Genomic DNA, 22,658 nt, shown 5'->3' with positions numbered 1-22,658 from the left:
TGCACAGCCTCGGGTTCGAAACTCGGTCACGGGCGACTTCATTTGCCGAACGATCTGTTCCCCATCCCAGAGTATAAATGGTTAAGAAAACCTCCTCCTTTGGGAGAGAACGCTATGGCCCTTAATTGAGCCGATAAAAGCACTAAAAAAAAAGCGTATAATAATCAATTATGTTTGTTCTGTATGGATGTTAAAAACTTTTCTTTATCACTTATCTGTTTTTCGTATGAAATTGTATTATCAATACTATTATCTTTAATCTAGAAATTATAAAATTATATTTTTACTAAAGGTTTGAGATGATTAGTTTAACAGTAATTAAACACAACTAGTTACATTTGCTGTTACTAATATAATTAATAAATTAATTTAAAGTACATCACAAATATGGACGTATTAAATAAATTTCGTTCTACGGTCACAAGTACCATGTCACAGCTTTCTACAGTTCTTCCTGGTAATCCAGTCACAAGAGAATATGAAGCAACAAATCACATAGCCAGTGCTGGTGGTGGTGTGTATGAATTAAATATATAATTTGAAATTAATATTACTTAGATTTTGTTTGTTTCAAGTAGGATTACTATGGAAGATTTATAGTGGATATAAAAAATCAACCCAACAACCTGCATCTATATTTGTGTTAGAAAAACGGCAATTAGAAAAATGGTCTAAAAATGAAAGGGAGCATATTATTGAATTTATAAAAAAGGGTATTGCTCAGTTAACTAGACTTAGACATCCTCAAATATTAACTGTTCAACATACATTAGAAGAGTCTAGGTATGAAATTATAATTTGTATAAAATATATTGTTTAGCTAATATTTTTTTACCTTAAAGAGAAAGTTTGGCATTTGCGACAGAACCTGTGTTTTGTAGTTTAGCTAATATACTTGGTAAATTAGAAAATACTCCACAACCAATACCAAAAGATTTACAAGACTACAACCTATATGACATTGATATAAAATATGGTTTAATGCAACTTGGCCAAGGCCTTGTGTTTTTACACAATGATGCCAAATTACTTCATCATAATATTTGCCCAGAGAATGTTATTATAAATCAACAAGGAGCTTGGAAAATTTTTGGATTTGACTTTTCTTTACAATGTGTTAATCCAGCAGATCCTTCAGTATGCTTACATGAAATAAAAAATAAAGTGAAATATTAATTACATTATGGTATATGTTTTTTGTTTAATGTTATAGCCTATGTGGCCTAATTGGGAATATAAAATGGATATTCATCCTTGGGCACAACCAAATCTTGATTACTTAGCTCCAGAATCCAGCTGTGGTCAAAATCAAAACAAATCTAATGATATGTTTTCTTTAGGAATGTTAATTTATTCAATATATAATAAGGGAAATACACCTTTACAATCAAATCATGAATGGTCCATGTACAAACGTAACATAAATGAAGTAAGTTATTAGTTAAAATAAGCTAAAATGATTTTTTTTTCTAACAAATATGTATGAACTACGTTAGTTTAAAAATACTACACCCAAGTTATCTTGTGTAGCAGATGGACTAAAAGAACCAGTGAGAAATTTATTGAAGTATGAACCTAAACATAGACTCGATGAGCATGAATTTTTAAAAGTAAATAATAAATATTATATATAATAATCATGCAGAATTTAAAAAAAAAGAATAAATTTTTTATGAAGATTTTAAAAAAAAATATATGTTTTATATCTGAGTATAAAAATTGAATTAAGGCAATGGTGGTTAATAATTGATTTTTGATAATTAATTTTATCAAAAGTTTGTTTAAAACCAGTTTCTTTTTCAATTTGATGTAGTTTTTTATTATGTAATATATAATTAGTGTTTTTGCTAATTTAAATTATATTTTTATTTTATAGATAGATTTTTTTAATGACGTTGGAGTAAAAACATTAAGTTATTTAGACTCACTTTTTCAATGGGATAATTTACAAAAATCTCAATTTTATAAAGGATTACCCCAAATAATGGAAAAAATGCCTCATAGAATATGTGTTCATAGGTACTAACTGAAACAATCACTGTTAAAAAAATTTGATAATATAAATATTTTTAGAATACTTCCATGCCTTATGAAAGAGTGTGTGAATCCTATTATGATACCATTTGTTTTACCTAATATTTTTTATGTTTGCGAAAATTGTTCAAAAGAAGAATTTATTAATCATGTGTTACCAAGCTTAAAACCTATTTTAAAGGTTCATGAACCAATTCAAGTAAGTTCTTCATTAATTTTGTTTATATTGTCATTATTACATTTTTATTTAATAACATAAGAATATAATTTTAGATTCCTTTTATATTTCTTCAAAAAATGGAACTTCTCTTAAAACTAGCTCCATCTGAAGATATAAAGTCTGATATATTACCAATGTTGTACAAATCTCTTGAGTTAGATTCAAAACCTGTCCAAGAAACTTGTCTCTCTGTAATACCATCCTTAGCAGCTCTCGTAGAAGGACCTGCTATGAAAAATTCATTATTACCAAGAATAAAGAAACTTTGTTTATCGTCATCAGATCTTTCTGTAAGTATTTTTAATTTGTAAAACTCTATGAATTGAATTTTTTAAAATTATTTATTATTAATTATTTTATTTAATAATTTCATTATTTTTTATCTATATTTAAATACTATAAATCATTTAATTTATAGGAATATAAAAATTTGAATAACTATGTTATTGAAAAAGTTTCTTATTAAATTTAAATAATTTTCTATAAATCAATTTATTTATGTAAAATAATATGTTTGATTATATTTTACTATAATTTTGATGACTTTGAAGATATTTAATAAAAAATCTAACAATATAGCATTGTTTTGATTGAGTTATTAAAAATATAGAATTATTTTTAAGTAGATCTAGAATAACAAGTGTAGAGTAAATTTAAAAATAAATTCTCATTAATACTAAAACAATATAATGAAAAATAATAGTTTTGTAAAAAAATTTAGTTCTAATTGTTAGATGTTTTTTAAAAATGTAAATGGTGTACAATAATAATTATTGCATTTAGGAAAGAAGTTTCAACATCTTTTTACTATTATCTCTTATGTACTTTTAAAATCCCTTACACTGTTTTCTTTTAATGTTTTTACATTAAGATAAAATTTATATCATCTTAAACTTACAGGTACGTGTCAAGTGTCTTGTTTGCACTGGAAAATTGGTTCAATATTTAGATAACTGGATAGTATTAGATGACATAATTCCATTTTTACCACAAATACCATCAAAAGATCCTGCTGTGATTATGGGTATATTAGGTAATTATTATTTTTCTTTAAAATTACATTTTTTAAAGGTACATTGTTTGTAACTAAATTTTTATTATAATAAGTGTAAAATAGTAAACAGCATTAATCAGTATTTTTTCATATAAATGTTATATACTTGTAAAAATTGTTCAAATATTTTACCTATTAAAAAAGTAAAGTTTATAGAATGAAAATTATTATAAAAATACATAAATAATTTAAAAATAAAATAAACAAATTTACAATTCTACTAAAAATTACAACAAATAATTACAATTAATACTTAAAAATATTGAAAAATTAGCGTTGCAGCACTAATTTAAAAATGTTTCGGAATGTCTGCATTCTTCAAATTGATATCTATTTAAAGCATTTGAAGTATACTATAATAATATAAAAAAAAATTTCTTTTACAATAGTTCTTTTTTTTTTTTAAATTTTTATACATATTTTATAATTAAACAAATAATATAACTAATTCTTAACATTTGAATGAAATTTTAAAACATAGAAATTATGAAATTACAAATTTACAATTATTTATCAGTTTTGCATCAAAGCGTTTTTTTATGATAGTTGTATGTTAATTATTGTTAGATATCATTAATACTTGTCACAACTATGTCAAGACCTTACTGTGCTGGTTTTTAAAATTTTAGTATTATATAAATATATGATGAGAGGTTAATTTGTTTTGACGTAGTAGTGTTATTTCCAATAAATATAACAATTGGTTTTCTTAACGATTGGCTAAAGGAATAAAACATAGAACAGGATAAAATAAATGAGCTTATTAATTTAACAAAGTTATGTATGGGTCAAAATGTTATTCAGTTTCAAAATAAATTTTATGAGCAAGCTGAGAGCACAGTAATGGGAAATTCGCTATCACCATTTTTAGCAAAACTTTTCATGAGTAGTTTCGAAACAAATTTAAAACACATTTATGATGATTTTTCAAAAATTTGGACTAGGTATGTAGATGATATTTTTACAGCAATAAATAAAGATTTTAATAATATGGTTTACAGATTAGTCAATATTCGGATGAATAAAATAGATTTTGATAAATAATTGGGAGTTATAAGAGAAACAGCTAGATTTAATGGATATAACTAAAATGCAATTTCAAAATTAGTCCGAACACAAGGGGTCTTATTGACTTATTGTTATCTAGAGAATTTTTTTATAGATATACAGATTTTTTTGTTAAATATTGTTTTAGTATCACAACATTCAGCTTATATTTTTTTCAGTTCCATTTTATTATTAATTTAAAATTTACTCAATCATTTTTTATTTTATAAATTAGGAGTATATAGAATCATACTGTCTGACAAAAAAATTCATATAACTAAAGAAACAATGGCTCAAAGCATGTTACCATTTTTAATACCAATGTGTATAGAAAATACATTAACTATAAACCAATTTAATTCATTAATAACTATTGTAAGAGAAATGATAACTAATGTTGAAACAGAACATCGAGCAAAATTACAACAATTGTATGATCAAAAAAGGTTTGTTATTTAGTAATTTATTTCTTCAATAATAATTCAATTTTAATGTGTTTTGAACATTGGTATTTATTTTCATAGAACAATATCTAATGATATAATCTTGGAAAATGGAAATATAAATGGTGATTTTCAGTTTGAGACATATGCTGAAAATTTATCCACTAGAATTCCTGGCTTAAATGAATTTACAAATATTTCTTCTCAAAATCTTACCAAACCCAAGTAAAATAAATTTTGTGTAACCATTGATATATTATAATATTTTAGTATTTGCATTTGATTTTTAAACATTTTTCTTGTAGGTCAATAAAGTCGTATGATCTTTATCAAACAGTCCAGCAAGATCTGAACCCTATCCAAAGTAATCTATGTAAAGCCAAAATGCCAACACCTAAAGATCTTACATCAACTTTAATTGATTCAAATTTAAGCCAAATAAGTTTTAATAATCATACAAACTCTACCACATCATCTTTATCACAAATGAAAATTTCAAGTTCTCAAAGTAAACCCATGTCTTTACAAAGCTCCACTAATGATTGGAATGATTTATGGATAAAACAAGAAGAAAACCAACATCAAGTTAAACAACTTTCTTTATCAGATATTAATGATTTATTAAGTTAATAGCTATTATTGACATTTATTATCTCGTTTTAATTTCTATGATTCTATGTGTATAAAAAAATATATTAGGTTATTATGATGTTTTAACTTATTATTTTGATATTTTTATATGTAAAAATGTTAAATTAAAATTTTTTTGTTGAAGAAATATTCTGTGTTTATTTTATAACCCAGTTTATAATGTGATTCATCAATTTTTCTTTATATTTGTATTAAAAACTAATTCTGTCATTTTTAATTTTAAACTAGCAATAATTACTCTTTATTACATTTGTGTACTTTAAAATCTAATTTTATTATTACATTGCTTAAATATTTGATATTTATGTTTCTTATTACATATTAAACTTATTTTAAGCTACATAAAAGACTTTAGTATACAGTTAATGTCTATTTGAATATTATAAAATTAAGAAATTTAATGAATTTTTTTTTTAATAATTATATATTTTAAAAATGCTAGTCTAATTATACTAATTAAGTGTGTTAACTATAATAATTTATTTACTAGTATTATTTTCATTTGAATTATTGTATTATCCAATAATATAATAAAAATTCTTGTTGTAACTTTCATTTCAAGTGTATATATTGCTTCATTAAATAAATAATTAAATAATACCACAAAATGGAATTAATACATATTTATAATTAGAGTCGGATTTATAAAAATTTATACATTTTGTATTAAATATTTATAGACACACATGTGTGTATAGTATGTATACTTACACTGTATTTAATATTTAGTATAACACATGAGAAGTAAAATAATTATGCATTTCAAAAAGTTTTAATTAATAAAAAGTAAAAAAAAAATTTTTATTCTTCTTTTATGGGTATTATTGTAAGCCATATTAATCTCCATAATAATCTTTAAATATTATTTTGATTTACACCTGATTATATAACTATTTTCAAACTGAATAAAAAAAAAAAATTTTTTTATTTGGATGAGTTCGGAGTAAAGTTTTTTTTTTTTTAAATACATTTTAGAATGTTCTATTATTTTTAATTTGTAAGTGAGGTTACTATATTTTTTTAATCAGTAAAGATGCTTTTTCATGATTATTTTTTAGAGTATTCATTCTTTGATCTTTGAGCTAACGTTCCGATTTTATTGCGAGAGTTCATCACCATTTTCAATGAAATTGTACTCCAATCTAGGAGCTATAACAAAAGCGAGACAATTTTCCCCTGAAAATTCTGAAGTTAGCACGTGCAATAGATTCACATTTAAGTAAAAGGTGAACATGCAGTAATGTCTCAGCTGATTAGCCTGAAAATAACACCACGTCGCCTTTATATTTACAAATAAATGTTGTAGTACGAGAGAGGGAAGCTCGACGATAGTTTTAAGGACCGTGAATGTACGGGGCAAGAAGAGGAGAAGAAAAAATAATGTTGGCACTAGTTGGGACGGCGACGTCGCTCTTTAAGGGTGGGCGAAACAAACAGAGGCGACGTGACGCGACCACGGTCGAGACACTGAATGCCTACAGTGAACAGTTCGACACATACCGGCGGCTTTGCCGTACTACTGTGGCTAGTTATTTCACGAGTGTTCGGTTGTCTGCGAGAGTTACATACGTTACGAATTTTCAACGATGATTTTTTGACAAAATATTCATTAGTGTTTTTATTACTATTAAGTTTACTGAGCAAATTCCTAAAGAATAGTTAAAATAGAATTTCCGGTATACTTTTCAAACAGGTAACTAATTATACATTTTTTCTAAGATTTAAAATTATATTTGAACTTTTAATTTAAAAATTATCTTTTATTATACGATTTGAAGTCGTTTATTTTAATTACAATTTTGTTATCAATTAACTTGTAACATTATATTAATTAACTTATCGACAAGCCGGAACTGATAACTTAATTTCATAAACCATTAAATAATTTATGAATTTGTAATTAACACTGAACTAATATTAATCATTTTAATTATAAAAAAATTCAAGTCTGAGAACTGTGTACAATTGACTCGTCACAGATATTATTGTAACTGTTATAATTTTCATCATATGAGTTGGATGATTATGTTTATTAATTTATTAAAGTGAACAACTATACTAGGTTGGATAGGTACAATTACACATTTAATCTTTGAGAAACTAAAATGTATCACCTGATGTAAGAACCTCTAACTAACATCATATTTATATGATACTATCTACTAGTACTTGTACTATAGTATCTTAGTATCTTGTACTATCTAGTATGGTACCAGAAATTATTAAAAAGTTTTTTGTTGTTGACAATTATTATTTGTAATAAATGTATAGTATTGAAAATTTTTCAAGTTTTTGCTACTCGTGACAAATATTTAAGAATTTATCAGTTGATTTATGTTTCATACTTTTGTTTATTTAATTTATTTCTAAGAAAACTCTTAGCTGTCATAAAATAAAATTTAATTACAATCGTAGGAGCGACTTTATCTGGATTGGGTCTATTTTTCTTTTAAAAGGATTATTGTGAGCAAATAATAAATGGGGATAAAAATTGTTTTGAATGTATTATTTTACAATACGTACTATAAGTTTAGGGGCACCGGTCCCTCTAAAAGTTGCCACTGTATTATTGTATAAGTCAATAATAATAATTAATGATTTACAATAATTGGGTTTATTCATAAAATGATGCTTGTTTCTCGTAGCGATTTCAATATTTTTAACTGCATAAACATATTAACATACGTGTTGTCTCAAAAAATATTAACTATTAATATTTCATGGTAAGGTTTGTACAGTGTTACTTATCATAATCTGAGAAATTTTAACCGTATTAAACAACCAATTAAGGTAGAACTTAATGTTGTGATTATTAAAAAAATATATTTTTTTAAAAGTACCACCTCTTGGTATTTTCTAATAATCATCATGTAAAATGTATATATTTTATTGGGAAATATTTTGCATTGTTAGTATCTATGTACTATAAGAATATCAGTGTAGTTGGATTTATTTCTAACCATTTAAATTTACTATTCATATTCGATTTGGCTACATGTTAACTATTTGGCTAAGCATAAAGAATATTATCCTTAATAAATCTCATTCCCTGTCGAGTGCAATACATTTTTGGTGCCCATGAAGTAATTACATTGATTTCGTTTTCTTGAAATGATATTGACAAAGGATTATTTCTCTGTGTATGTTTTACACACGTATTTTACAGCACTGCTAGATATTCAAATATCATATCATAACTTTTTACATGGATGAGTATGTCCAGAGGGCTTTCAAAATCGCAGGGGTGTCGGCGATAATTACAAGGGTGTCAGTGGTATATAATAATATTCGTTTTGTGTATACTATTTTGAGTTGTCCTCCCCCTCTTTTTGGATTTTTAATGTTTTTATTATGGTTATTAAAATGTCTACACCAGTCGTGTGACGCACTGACACATGCTCGACGATAATACGTTTTCATCTTTTGTTTCTACAAGTTTATTCCAATCAATAGGGTTACATTTTAATTGACAATAAATAAAAAGATAGTATCGCTTCTTGATTTGTTTTCTTTCTTCTTATTCTGTTTTGATGTAATTGCGTGAGTAATGCCAATGAGAATAAATTAGGATTAAATTTTGTTCTTCCATGCTATAATATTATCTTTTTTTAATGAAAATATACGATCTTAAGATGACTGCGATGTTTTACCATAAAAAGGGGTAAATTGCTTATAGTACAAACGTGGTGAGTNAATAAAAAGGGGTAAATTGCGTATAGTACAAACGTGGTGAGTAGAAATCTCTGTAGTGGGCGACAAGTTTTAATTATCTCTTAACGTCCACTCGTAGTGCAATTTGCTCGCATACGTTTTATGTCAGTCTATATTAAGCACGCAACACTGAGCACATTCGTTTGTGGACACCCTAAACTAAACTAAATCCGCATCTTCAACGCCACGAAATGAAGTCTTTTGGATAATGAAACAAAAATGAGAATTTCAATACTTATCGAAGAGATTTTGTCATCAAAAAGTTATTAGAATATATTTAAATTCTATTATGGTGCCTGATTATGATGTAGAAACCTGTTTTAAAGTTCGCCCACCCTAAAAAATAAATAAAGCCGTTTAGTTAAGTTACTAGGCAAAATAGTATTTTATCATTTTTTTTTTTTTATAACGTTTAATTGGTTTTGATAGTTGATAATTTTTTTCTATTAATTGTTAGTAATAATAGCGATTACTAGTGCAAAGAAAAATGTTGAGTGTATTCAAAAAGTTTTTGTACAAAAAAAAAGGAAATCTATTTTGATACGAAATTAGCAATATAGAAACATTGTATCTAAATGGCTAAGGTAATCAAACTTTTGGTAAACACAAACATAACAATAGTTAAATTAGCCATATGTTTTTCTTATATATTCTTATAATTTTCATTTCTTACGTTAAAGTCGAGTAGGAGAAATAATTTTACAAAAACATTTTATAAACATAAAATTTACAAAATACTTCTTTTTATTTCAATCTTAATCAATTGATTTCAAGGGCGTAGGTAGAAACGGGATTAGAGGTTTTCCTATTACAAAAGTTTTCCGCTCGTAATTAAATTATATTTTAAAAAAATAGATGGAAATCATGAATTTAAACACCTTACATGAATAATATATTTATAATATACTTGTAAATTATTATAAACTTAATATTTTGGTTGTTAATATTGTACTAATAATACATATTTTCAGATATAATATAATGTTTATGATATGAAGTAAAGTGTTTTCATAGTTTATAATTTATTTTTAAAAATATTGACTTTCCCACGGCGATAGAAAGAACCCTTGAATTTTGTATTATTAAGTTTTTAGTTGTTGTTTCCCTTGAGTAATGAATTATATAAAACATACTTATAAGTCACAAGGCCTATGAACTAGAAGGGTGTTGAAGTTAAGAGTATAACATATTTATATTATTATTTTTAAATATAGAACAAAAACGTTAAAACCGCAGAGGGCGTTAAGTGGATGTTTAATTGTTTTTAATAACAACCGCTTTTGGATCGTTATGAACTCGATGTAAAACTCAATATTCACTCTAAAAAAGTGTTTTTAACCAATCTGATCAACGGAAGAATTTAGTTACTGATGATAGTTTTTATATAGTTGTTTGCATTATATTTTACTTCTAACATTACATAAACCATCAGATGTACATACGCGTGCCAGTTTGAACTGATGTGATACCATATAAAATGTATATTTCCTGTTGGTCGGCGAACTTTTTCGTTGACTGGTGTATTTTATTTTTAGTGCAGGGGCCAGTAACCCTTCTTGTCTCTGACATCTTCGGTCTCAAATTAGACGAAATCGTAGTAATGTTCAGTATTTCTCCCGGATCCAGGAAATTTCATCAAACACATTTATTACAGTCACTTAACCATTTTACTTTTACTCATAACGACAATCCATACTAGACTCCTTGCTTTTTTATGGTGCATTTATCTACCGTTATTTCCTTCAGTGTTCAAAACCACAAAAGAACATAACACCAAAATTATTGACTAACGAATAATAGTCTAAAAAAAGACAATTTAATATTACAAAACCTATTAAATTTTTTAATGGAATAATATATTTAACTCGAATTTTTATCAATTTGTAATTCGAGTTAAAATATAATTTTAATTTGTTATAGTCTGTAATGCACATAATGTCTTAACACATATTATTTCATTTTTATTATATATTTATTTAAAACATTATTATTTTTGAAAACTAATTATTTATCTTTGACATTATTACTTAAGAATTTTTTGTTCTATTTCATATGATTAATATAAAATTTATAATAATTTTCAATATTATAAATTTAAATTTTTTATTTTCAATTAAAGCATGTTCATTTAACTATTTTATTGCTTTTACTGAGTACATTTTTGACACACTTAAATTTTTATTACATTTAGAAAATTAAATTGCAAATTGAATTTCATTAAAAAAAAACATATCGGATTAGTCAAAAAACCACATAAAAAAAAGTTTTGTTCGAAAAATGATAAAAATAATGTTCGTTTTAAGTTCGATAGTATAATTGCAATTATGGTTTAGCTTGGGTTTGATTAAAAAGTTCAGGTCGATTTAAAAATTGGAGTATTTAATATCACCACTATTCTTATACCAACATAGCTTAAAAAGATTTGATATATTTTGTTTTATATAAACAATAAATAAAAAATATAAGCTAATTAAGTATCATTTTTTTTGATTTATAACTTTTAAATATATAAAATACATTTTTAATATTTCAGAATTTACTAGTATTGATTCTAAGTTATAAAATTTCATGAAACAGTAGAAAACATACGACATTTTATTAGAAAAATGAACTAAAATTTTTTTGCAATAAATATCATTTATAATTAAAATAACCAGAACTAAGAAAATAAGCCATTCTCCTTATTCATCAATAAATCTAAATAACCAATAAAGTATTAGAATAAAATATAAATGTAGTCAATAAATAGATAAAAATAAGTTTGAAAAATATGTTTTAATTTACATTTAACACTAAACGATATAAATTCATTAATAAATGTTTGTTTTAATATAATCAGACACTTTTTAATTGTATTGTATTTAATTGTATTCTTTTTCACATTTAATATATTTTTATTATGGTATTATTTTTAATTGATTAACTACATTTATTTTTATATTATCATTATTTTTTAAATATATTTTAAATTACTTTTCGACTTGTTATGCAAACATATGCATTGATTTAATATGTAAATATGAATCTACTTCAGTATTTTCTTTTTATACGAAAAGTTTTTAAATTTGAGATAGAATTGGGGTTCATAGTCGATTTGTGTAAACATCACTTTTAGTACAATTTAATTAAGCCATTGCTTCTTTTTATGTGAAATATCAATTTAAATTTTTTTGTGAATGGAACGTCGTTTTAATCAAACTAAATCGAATAAATACTCGGTTTTTTTTTTTTTTTTACTGGCCTTAAATCTCAATCTCAAACATGAATTGTTTGAACCAATAGCAATTTGTTTCAATAAAAAATGTCATGCTATTTGTTCTTTAAAAACTGGATGTAATCTTCGGTTTAATATCAGTTTATATTATATTTAGTTAATTTTATATTTCTACACGTAAATTCCCATTAGGATAGTAAAAAAAAAATTTATGTAAAATCTGATTACTTATTTATTCAAAGTTAATTGGGACTAGTTAAATTCAAATTATAAATTAAAATGTTTATGTGGAACTAATTAATTTGCATTAAGTAAACTTAAAATATAAAAAGAAGTGTATATATTAAAGTACTGAAATAAAATAATGTCACGCGTGCAAATATTTAGATACGATTACATTTGTCAAAATATGCAATTGTTATTATATCTTTGCGAATAAAACTTCAATGTTTTTCTTTGATGTTTGCGAATAAAACTAGTAGAGACTTAAGATTTTACAGAAACTTAGCCTCAATACGTCTCTTCCCGTCACATGTTACTACATTAGGTTGTAATGATTCATTTCTAAAGTATCTCACTTTGCATTTATCACCGCATAGATAACAGATTTGATTTATCCGAAGAAATATTCGTTGGAATTGTTATCATTTTCTTGGACGGGAGCACGCAAATTGGCTTCCTCTCACATGATACGGTCTGTTGGCGAAATGACATGAAGTATCGGTTAAGGGTGCAGGGGGAACACGCGGGAAAAGGGCTCGCAATTAGGTTAACGTTCCACATTTTCCCCTCTCGGGAAAACCTACGGCGGTCGAGGATTCCGGCGGTGGTTAGGAAAACGCGTAATATATGACTCATCTTCTACAGCTATTCGTCCCGCGGTTGCCAATGGAGACCAAACCGCGTGCCATTTTTTCGTGCCACGAACGTCCGACATCAGCACGGAAACACCTCACGAAGCCGTACCGAGACTACGGCGGCCGGATACATGTTGAACACATATAGAGAATGTAGAGCGTCCGTTCACCCTTGTTGCTACACCCCGTAGCGCTTGCTCTCAAATGATCTAATCACCGTGGTATTTTCTTTCGTTACCACACTCCGCCGTATTAGATGTCACGTTGTTATCTATTATGCAATAGTTCATTAGAAACTGAGATTAATTAATAGCGACATATCACTTACGAATACCATGCTAGGGGGGTTAATTTATATTGTTTTTTTTTTTACAACTCAATTTATAATCATATTTAAAACATCATAATTTCATAATATTTGACAAAACCTATGATGTATATCTATTAGATTTAGCTATGTGTTGTTATGATAACGTTCTAAAAAAATAATATTATATAAATTAAAGAGTTGTTATTTATAACACTAAAAACAATTATAGTTGTTTCTAAATGAACACACACTCTATATTAACTGTATAGGGGGTGTTTATTGTATATTTTACAGATGATGCTACATATAAACCCATTAGAGTATGACAGTATACTTAATGTATTCTAAGTTTATTTTTACTTTTGTTCAAGTTTCTAAGTATTTATTATCATCCAACAGTAAGACCAAAAACTTTATTCCACCGTGCTGGCGATTTTAAAGTTTATGTAAACTTCAACAATATTTATAGTATCTTATTTGAATGTCTACAACTTTTCTGCATTCAGAAATAAATTACTCACGTGATGAATAAGAGTGGTTTACGTGAAATCCAAATAATTTGTCATTTTTGTTTTACAAACAGACCCAGTTTTTAGTTACATTCAGAACGTGAAAATGCATTTGACCACCAATATTTAGAGTAATTTGTAGAAAAAATATGATCTATAAAAAATATCGTTTAAATTAATAAAATAAAGTGTATAATTTAAAATAAATAAATAACTTTAGAATGAAGTATACACTTTACTCTTATTTAACTAAATCAGATTATTCAAATATTTTTATTTTTAATAAAATACAATCTCATTATTTTATGTGTTTTATTAAGTTTTATTTAATCTCAAAAAAACTATGCTGTTTATTAACAAATATGCTGAAATAATAAATGCTTGAATAAAATGAAAAGTTAATAACTTTTTATTTTATTCATTCGTCATACGTACCCTAGAAACATTTCTATTCATACATATTAAATTTATAAAAAAATCAGTAAAAGCGATTACCTACTCGGTTGTATTGTATTAAAAAACAGATACAAAAAAAGAAAATAATCTTCATCCTACGTTTTTGTCAATGAAGAAACAAGATTCTAGATGATACCATTTATAAGTGGCATAAGTTATACATATAATATAAGCCTATCTTCATTTTAATGAATTTGTGTGGTTTTTTAAAACTTCCACCTGTTATCTGTAAATTATATTTGAAAAATTACAGGATGCACGTTTTTATACATGAGCCTAATTGTATAAAGACATATGTGCTGTTGTTCATCTTTTGTATAGAATAAAAACATGTGTATATAAATTGTTAAGAGTATTTTATACTTTTAAAGTTGTAATAATTCTTATTTGAATACAGAAAATATGAAAGGTTATGTATAATGTAAAAGATATTAACAATTTGTCAATACAAAACTGTAGTTAAATTTTTAAAAATTAATTTTTTGTAAAATATTTATTAGCCGATTTTGAACTTAAATAATTATTTGAATAATTTAAATTTTATGATAATATAACATATATATTATTTACAAAATGTAAACATTTTCTCTATTAGTTCATAGTATTAGCTACAATTTATTGTTATAAGATTATTTGATAAAACCTAAGTAGTATAAATTTTTTGATTATTTTGCTCTTCGTACAAGGTTTAGAAAGTGATAAAACCTTGTTACTTTTATATATAAACACATTTGTATATTTTTTGTATCGTGAAAGCGTTGCCAGTACATTTAAAATATCATATGGTTCAACGGGCCTACTCATTCACACAATACACGTTATTTCATAATGGTTACATTTATGTCTAGGTATATACTTAGTATAAATATCTACTTACAGTAAAGGAAATGATATCAAATTTATCAGCTACAATGAAGGATATATTTACAGAATATTGCATCTGCAGTATGTGTCGTGCGTAGGAAATGTGATAGATGTGCTTGGGGTTAACAGGTTATAGTTTTCAATATATCATAATTGAGGAATCTTGAGGGGAATCTTAAATCAAAATGATAACTTGCAGAATATCATACAGCGCACTAACAAAAAAATGACATTGATGTAAACAAAACACTTCGTTTAATACATAGAAACAAAGAAATATTTATACTTAACTTTTATACATGCAATTCTAAAGAAATTTTTTCTTTATAACTGGTTATTATTGCAAATTAAACATAAATACATATTTTTAAATAGATCTGAAATGTTTGACATACGTTGACTTTCGTACTGTACATTTAATTAATACATATTATTTAACTTGATTATTCTTTTCGATCAGATAGGTTTGATAAATTATATACTGTTAATTGGGATTACTTGAGGCAGTGGTTAAACTTGACTCAGGTAAATATCTATTTTTATTCAAGTCGTATCAATCTACAGCCCCAGTAAAATGCTTACTAGTATTGTTAAGAAACAAAAATTATTTGTTGATAAATATTAAGTAAGGAAACCTGTAAATAATAAACTGACCCAAGTTGGCTTATCTGTCGGTAAAAAAATATATTATAGTATATTTTATTTGTAGATTCATTTGCTTGCGAATTTTTCTTAAAATTTTTTTTCAATTACACCTTAGTTTTTTTTGTTCAAAGTAGCAACTAAGAAAACCTAAAAAGTACACAAAAATAACCATGTATATGGTTGTCTCTTGTTGCTTTTTATTGCAACATTCTAGAGTGTAATAAAGAGCATGCAAGTACCATGGGAAGCTTCCGAGATCGGTAAGCTATTTTGACAAATTGTTTAACCTCTCTCAGATCATTAAACTTTAATTTTCTAGAAAAGGGTAAGGATACCCACAGACCCAGTTTTGTGTGATACTCTTGTTTTATATATTTCGGTAGAATAGTATATCTATAAAATAAGGGAAAATGTAATATGTCCACAATTTACGGTTTGAAGCGTAAAAGACACTCCGAAAACAGGAAAAAAGATTATTTTTTGCGGAAAATGGAGACGAGAGAAAAACATCAATACAGAGATTCGGATAGGAGAAAGTGTAAGGGCCAGAATTAATAAATTAGATTTACGTTGCTGACGGATAGGTTTTTTGAAGACAAAATAAATACAAAAAAAAACAATAACAAATAGTTTTACTTAGCAATTAAATAAAACATCTCGCAAGATTAATAATTGTTTTTTTGAAGCATTAAAGAAGTTAATTATAATTTTTTTGATTCATATCTAATCTAAGTATTTATTTAATTAAATTATCATTTTATTGTTATTATTATATTTAGTGTTTGTCATAAAAAATATTTAAACAGATAATTTGAATGTTAGTTAAAAACTTGATTCATTTTAAAACATCGCCGTACAAATAAATTAATAAGTTCATAATCGGAACAAAGTTTAAATTAAAATAAGATGTACAACTTAAAATAAAAGCATTGCGTGGATTAAAATAGCAGTCACTTAACTATAGTTGTTATACACATTGCTAGGCCGCAATATTACTGGGGTTTTAGCATAATTAACATCCCGTAAGCGTATTGTTATTATGACAATTACGATCACGCAAAGTTATTTAATAGTTAAAAGAGTTACAAGAACATTGTTATTCTTTAGTAGTACCTTTAGAAGTTTGGAAGTATGGTTAATTCCCTAAAGGTATTCTTTCGGTATGTCAAGACTGAAAAACAAGGGACCAAATGGATTTATTCAAATTGAGTTTCACCGCCTCCAGGTCAAAGGTCTTTCTTTTCGCCCTATTTAAAAGTCACCAGGTTAATTTCAACCGATGCTCTTTTACAGCCTCCCGTTTCCGCCCTTTAAACACACTTCTAACACACGCAAAACTTCAAAAACAGTCTTTCATCGAACATTGAACCTACGCCATATTTGGCCACATTAAATATTATTGAATAATTTTATTTATTTATGAATAATATTATTACACGTTATAAACTGTTGAAAATTACTGTAAAAACAAATTAAAATTAACTCATAACTTGTTTTTTTTAGCTAAAGTCAGATAAGTTATAATTCGGAGGAGATCACGAGGCTAATTTTTAAAGTTATATTTTTAGTTTTAAATTGACGCATTGTAATAATTAATATAATTTGATCGCCTATGTTATTTGCAAAATTTTTTCAAACATTTCCTATAACAGTAAATTAAATAAACAACTTCAAGTTATTGTGAAATACAATTACTGAAGCTCATCTAAAGAAGTAATAGTATATTAAATTATATTTACATCTCTAAGACAGAATTTCCAGTCTATATGTACTTATTAAATATATATATATATATATTTCGAAAACAAACCATGTAATAAATTAATTGTTAATAATAAAATTTCCAAATGACAAATTAATATGAGACTTCTCTTACTATTTTGTGGGTACACTCCCACTAAAATCATAATAACAAATAAAGTAAAATTACAATATGAGATAATAATTATATATATAACACTCTTATAAAATTAAAGGAGTGTTTCGAAATAATATAATACTGCTAATCACTCACAGAAACTTACGGATGATCAAAGCTGATACATATTTTTTATTATACGCAGTTTGTGGAAACTTTTCATCAGCCAACATAAATTTTTGGTCGAAAAAAACTTTATCTTGCCAGTATTGAATTTAATATCTCTGGTATGTACAGTTAATTTTTCATAGCAAAAATACACTTGTCCATTGGTTTACCATTTGTCATACACTTGTCGTTTTTGCTGACATAAACGCCTTTCCCCTAATCGATAATAATAATTCTAGAGCGACAGTAGCAGGTGAGGTTTTACGCCATAGTATATTTAGTAACCACGTAGACTGCGTAGAGAAAAAAAAAATCAATTTTCTTGGCCACAAACAAAAATCTTGAATGTCAGAGATATACAAACAGTCAATCGTCGAATTCTTTCATCTCTTCTCATGTGGCAGCGTCATGTGCATTGTAATCTTCAACAATTTCGTGGGCGCGATAGTTTCGTTATGTGTACCTATAGATATTTTATGTCGTTAAACAAATGGTTCTATAAAAGGAAGCAGAGTCTTTTGCTTACAATATTTTTTACACGACTGGTAATAAATTATAATATGCATTTTCAAAAGAGTTGAGCTTCTAATGATTACAATAGAATAATATTAAAATAAATTACCAAGTTTTTTACTTTTTACTAGCATAAATCTTCTACACATTCATACTATAGTTTATTTTTCGGTTTAAGTTGTCTTTTTGAATCAATAAATGAAAAACGTTATTTACATTTTGCTATATAGGAAAAATTGAATTGACAGAATAACAGATCTTAAAATAAATATATTATTTCTTATTAAAGTAACCGTGAACTATAAAACCTAAATAAACTTATTAATTCCATCAACTAACATTGATAATTTTTTATTTACTTAAATTATGGTAAACTATTTGTCTTTAGAATTTTTTCTACGTTTTAATTTTTCTTCGCGCTTCTTCATTGCTCGTTTGAAACTGGGTATATATTTAACTGCTCATAAATCAATTCGCTAGATATATTCAATATTTTTGGTTGTGTATTTTTTCATCATCGAGTTAAATTTTTTTAACACTTTCCCAATAAATCGATCAAATAAATAAGCTCTCAGCGATGTATCGAAGGTAAAAATTATTTTAGACATTAATGAAGAATTCTATATTTTAGATTTAGGATATTACTTATTAACTTACAAATAATAATTGACCAGTAAGCCAAGGAAACACTAAAATATTGTTTGGCTTGTTCTTATTGTTGTACCGTAATGGAACTTTGCTCTTTTAACACTATGTATTTTTGTGAATAATTCTAATGATATAAAATGTTTTTTTCAATTAGATTTTGTGAAAAAATGCAAGACTTTTTTACAGATTTTTATTGAAAAAATGAACGTTGGTATCCCGAAGTGTTCGATTTCAAAAAAAATGTTTAATGTAGAAATAAAAATACAAAAACGGTGTTTGTTTAAATAACTATAATAATACAAAATGTGGTAAATAAACGGCAAATAATATATCGAAAATTCCACTAGGATAATATCCATAACGTTTTTAAAATAACATCAGGTAATAATTTTCTGTCGTTGTGGTTGTTTACGAAATGTCGACGTCCCCGGATAGTAAATTTGTAAATGTCATTTCCCTTGAAATTAATTACAGCGTTAAGAATTATTAATTCTCTGTTAAGTATCGTCGAAACCGTTAAGTTTAATTATACTTATAAGATTCTGGCTTTTTGAAAAGTTTCCATATTTTATGGAAGCTATCCAACTTTTGGAGAAATATTATTTTTGAGTATGAACACATATAATACGCATGTACAGTTAAAAAAATATATTTTTTATTTAGCTGTAAGTCATTAATCAGTAAAATTGTTGTATTTACCTTGAACAGAAATCCAATTATTTCTTAAGAGGATGGTTTTGATGCGTTTCGAAAAAAGTGGTCTATTTTAATTTGAAATGAACCGTTTAAATTTACCTACTACACCTAGCAATTTCGGGGTAAAACAATGTCCGGTTTTAATCTTTTTAGCTGCTTTATAATTGCATACATCATATCCCACTTGTATTTCCCCGTGAATGATTATTACTATCCCGAGGGAGAGAAAATAGTTATCATAACTCAGTTCAACGAGGTATAATTGGTCACGGTCGTTGTCCGAAGAACGTCGTTGGTACGGTTAGTTTGGAATATTACCTAAGTGGATGTAAGTGAGCGTGTACAAGGCAACCCGTACAGGTGCTTTTGAATCAGTCGCGAGTAGACCTTAGAAATGTGATTCCCCAGAGAGTCCAACTCCATGCCAACCTCCAATAAATAAACTACAAGTACGCGATGGTTTAAACTCGATTTTCCAAAACTTCTTTCGCCCTTTTTCGCGTCCATGTGTGTGTTTCTATGCACAAAGTATATTCGGTTTAAAATTTATACCTACCAATAAACGTGCGAAAATCTGAAAAAGCTCTTCGGGCGTAAAACCAATCTTGTGTTTTGACCCTATTACTGCCGATTAATTCTTATTAACGATCCGGTTGACATTTGTTTAAGCTCTCGAACGCGGCAAGTTGTTTCTACCACACAAGTTGGCGGTGTAAACTTTAAAGCTCATGTTCCATTCGTACAATGTGCTCCCTCAACAGTCTCGCGCACTGAAGTTTGCTCGTGTTTTTAAACGTAAATGTTTTATTCGCAGCACGTGCTTGCAGTTTTTGGATCAATATTGTATTCAACAATAACTCATTCTATTTTCAAAACTAATGCATAAATCAATGGCGAATTGAAATTTATAACATCAAATAAAATTGACGAATTTCATTGCATGTTTTATGGACCACGTAATCTTTACTACTTAAGATAATTCGATTGTATCAAAATATGTTTCTTGTAATGCGTCACTTGGAATTCATACAACAAATCGAAAATGTTCAATATATTATTATTTCAATAATAATTTATAAACGTCAAATGGTAACACATTTTATTTATCCATTTTATACTTGTAGGCGTATTGTATTTTATCATAAAATGTTCATTAGTTGAAATCGTTAAGGTTCATAAATTACAAATGTTCAAATTTTAACGGTACGAGGGACGCCGATTAAGATTACGAGTCCATTTCTGAATCATAATCATAACTTCGAAGAGATACTCATAAATTTAGTCCACGTCCCTTCCAAATATTCTTATATTTTATCCGTATAAAAATGCTGTTACGGAGGAGGGAATCTCAGACTATTCTGTTATTACGCGTAATGCATGCGTAACGCTGGCGTAGGTATACGCCAGTGCTCTGAATTATTGTAATCCGTCCGGGCAATTTTTTCCAACAAAATTACACGAATCAGTTGTAATTTCATCAGAAAAAGGACACATGCAGTGCGTGCTCCTGTATGTCTACTACAATAGGATTACTGTGACGTACAGTTGAATCGCGTGACGAATCTTATGCGAAATTACATATCACGCAAATCATGAATTAGTTTTTAACACAAAATATAAATACATATGTCATTGGAAGTATTGGTCTCATTAAAAAAATATTAATCAAATGACTGATGTGGACATTAAGAAGTATTTTATATTTAAATGTTTTGCTATAAAAACAGACAAAATGATCCGTTTTTTAGTTTTCGTTTACCGCGATACACAAACATTTCAGAGTGATATTTTACTCGGTAAAACGTAGTTGACTGGTGGCCGTGTAACTGTAGCCTTTTACAAATGCCATGGCCGTAGGCTCTTTACAGTGCCATTACACATTCCACGTGTAATTTATTTTGCATGCGGATTCTTATGGAGTATAATGTTTTTCCTTTTTACGGATGTAAAAAAACAAGGAGAATGCAAATAGTCTCCAAGAGGCAATAACCGTGAAATATTATTTGTTGTGTAGAACTATATAATTCGGTGTTATGTAAAGGCGTAGATACATCTCGAGAATAAAAAAAAACCTTGTGTTCAAATTGATTAAAAATATAGCGCTCGGAACACAGTACTAGATTAGGCCAAGCGCAGAAAACAACGAAAAAACTAATAAGAAACCTAGAGCTTTTGAAAAGGTCGTAAAAACAGCGACCTTTGAATGTGAAACATAAAAAGTTTTTTGGCTCTACCTGCGCACACAGCCGCTGGCGTTTCTTACACACACTGGTGAAATAGCTCAGTCGATTTGTAATGTAATTCTCCTCGGCTACTCATACGGATTGTAGTACTTCCTCAGCCTTAAGAAATATTGTGGAAAAGAGTAAACTTTCTTTGGTATCTATGGTCCCAGTACACTTTTTTATGTGATCTATGTCGTCTGTCAACTGAAAGGGGTTTTTCATGTGTGGGTTGGATTATTAACTCCAAGGTGGACATAAAGTTAATCCCAACAAAAGTTTTTTGCTCGTTACCATGACAAATATATACATATAGTGTTTTTTTTTTAAATAGATTTGTTATTCCATGGTACAAGTAACCATGATATTTTCTTAATAAGTACTTTCGGATTGATGATCTACTAAGTGCACGTTACTTTTAATAAAATTTATTTCCTATATAAATATAATTTCTTGTTAATGAAATAAATAAATTAGTTAAATTTTAAGAATTTTTCCCGGTTTAATTGTGGTGCAAATGTTATTATTAGTGACTCAT

The 22,658-nt window shown here is 26.8% G+C and overlaps 2 protein-coding genes and 1 long non-coding RNA gene across 4 annotated transcripts in view; 2 read left to right on the top strand and 1 right to left on the bottom strand.

Moving 5' to 3' along the window:
• The first annotated feature begins 252 nt into the window (after positions 1-252).
• LOC126901910 (SCY1-like protein 2) lies at positions 253-5,530 on the top strand. The gene is made up of 12 exons (XM_050678836.1): positions 253-514; positions 579-783; positions 843-1,137; positions 1,214-1,429; positions 1,497-1,610; positions 1,877-2,019; positions 2,074-2,233; positions 2,308-2,544; positions 3,155-3,287; positions 4,591-4,801; positions 4,880-5,023; positions 5,104-5,530. Exons 1-12 carry the CDS (start codon positions 388-390, stop codon positions 5,426-5,428), a joined length of 2,310 nt encoding a protein of 769 aa, XP_050534793.1. The 5' UTR covers positions 253-387; the 3' UTR covers positions 5,429-5,530.
• A 1,372-nt stretch (positions 5,531-6,902) lies between these two features.
• Positions 6,903-22,658, top strand: part of LOC126901908 (protein sickie) — a 61,135-nt gene continuing 45,379 nt past the window's right edge. Inside the window, exon 1 of one of the 2 annotated variants that reach the window (XM_050678834.1) lies at positions 6,903-7,142. The gene's annotated coding sequence lies outside the window, so the exon portion shown is untranslated. The remainder of the gene's footprint in view (positions 7,143-22,658) is intronic. The other variant, XM_050678832.1, reaches the window with a different exon arrangement.
• On the bottom strand, positions 9,149-15,659 carry LOC126901918 (uncharacterized). The gene is made up of 4 exons (XR_007703146.1): positions 15,384-15,659; positions 14,063-14,204; positions 10,603-10,961; positions 9,149-9,496 (listed from the first exon to the last, which is right to left on the bottom strand). It is a non-coding gene; the product is annotated as an uncharacterized LOC126901918 (long non-coding RNA).

The sequence above is a fragment of the Daktulosphaira vitifoliae genome, unplaced genomic scaffold (genome assembly GCF_025091365.1).
Source record: "Daktulosphaira vitifoliae isolate Bord-2020 unplaced genomic scaffold, ASM2509136v1 Scaffold_3, whole genome shotgun sequence".
In the NCBI taxonomy this organism is placed as follows: domain Eukaryota; kingdom Metazoa; phylum Arthropoda; class Insecta; order Hemiptera; family Phylloxeridae; genus Daktulosphaira; species Daktulosphaira vitifoliae.
Note: the sequence above shows the minus strand (reverse complement) of the source record. Positions and strands in the feature narration are given on the sequence as shown.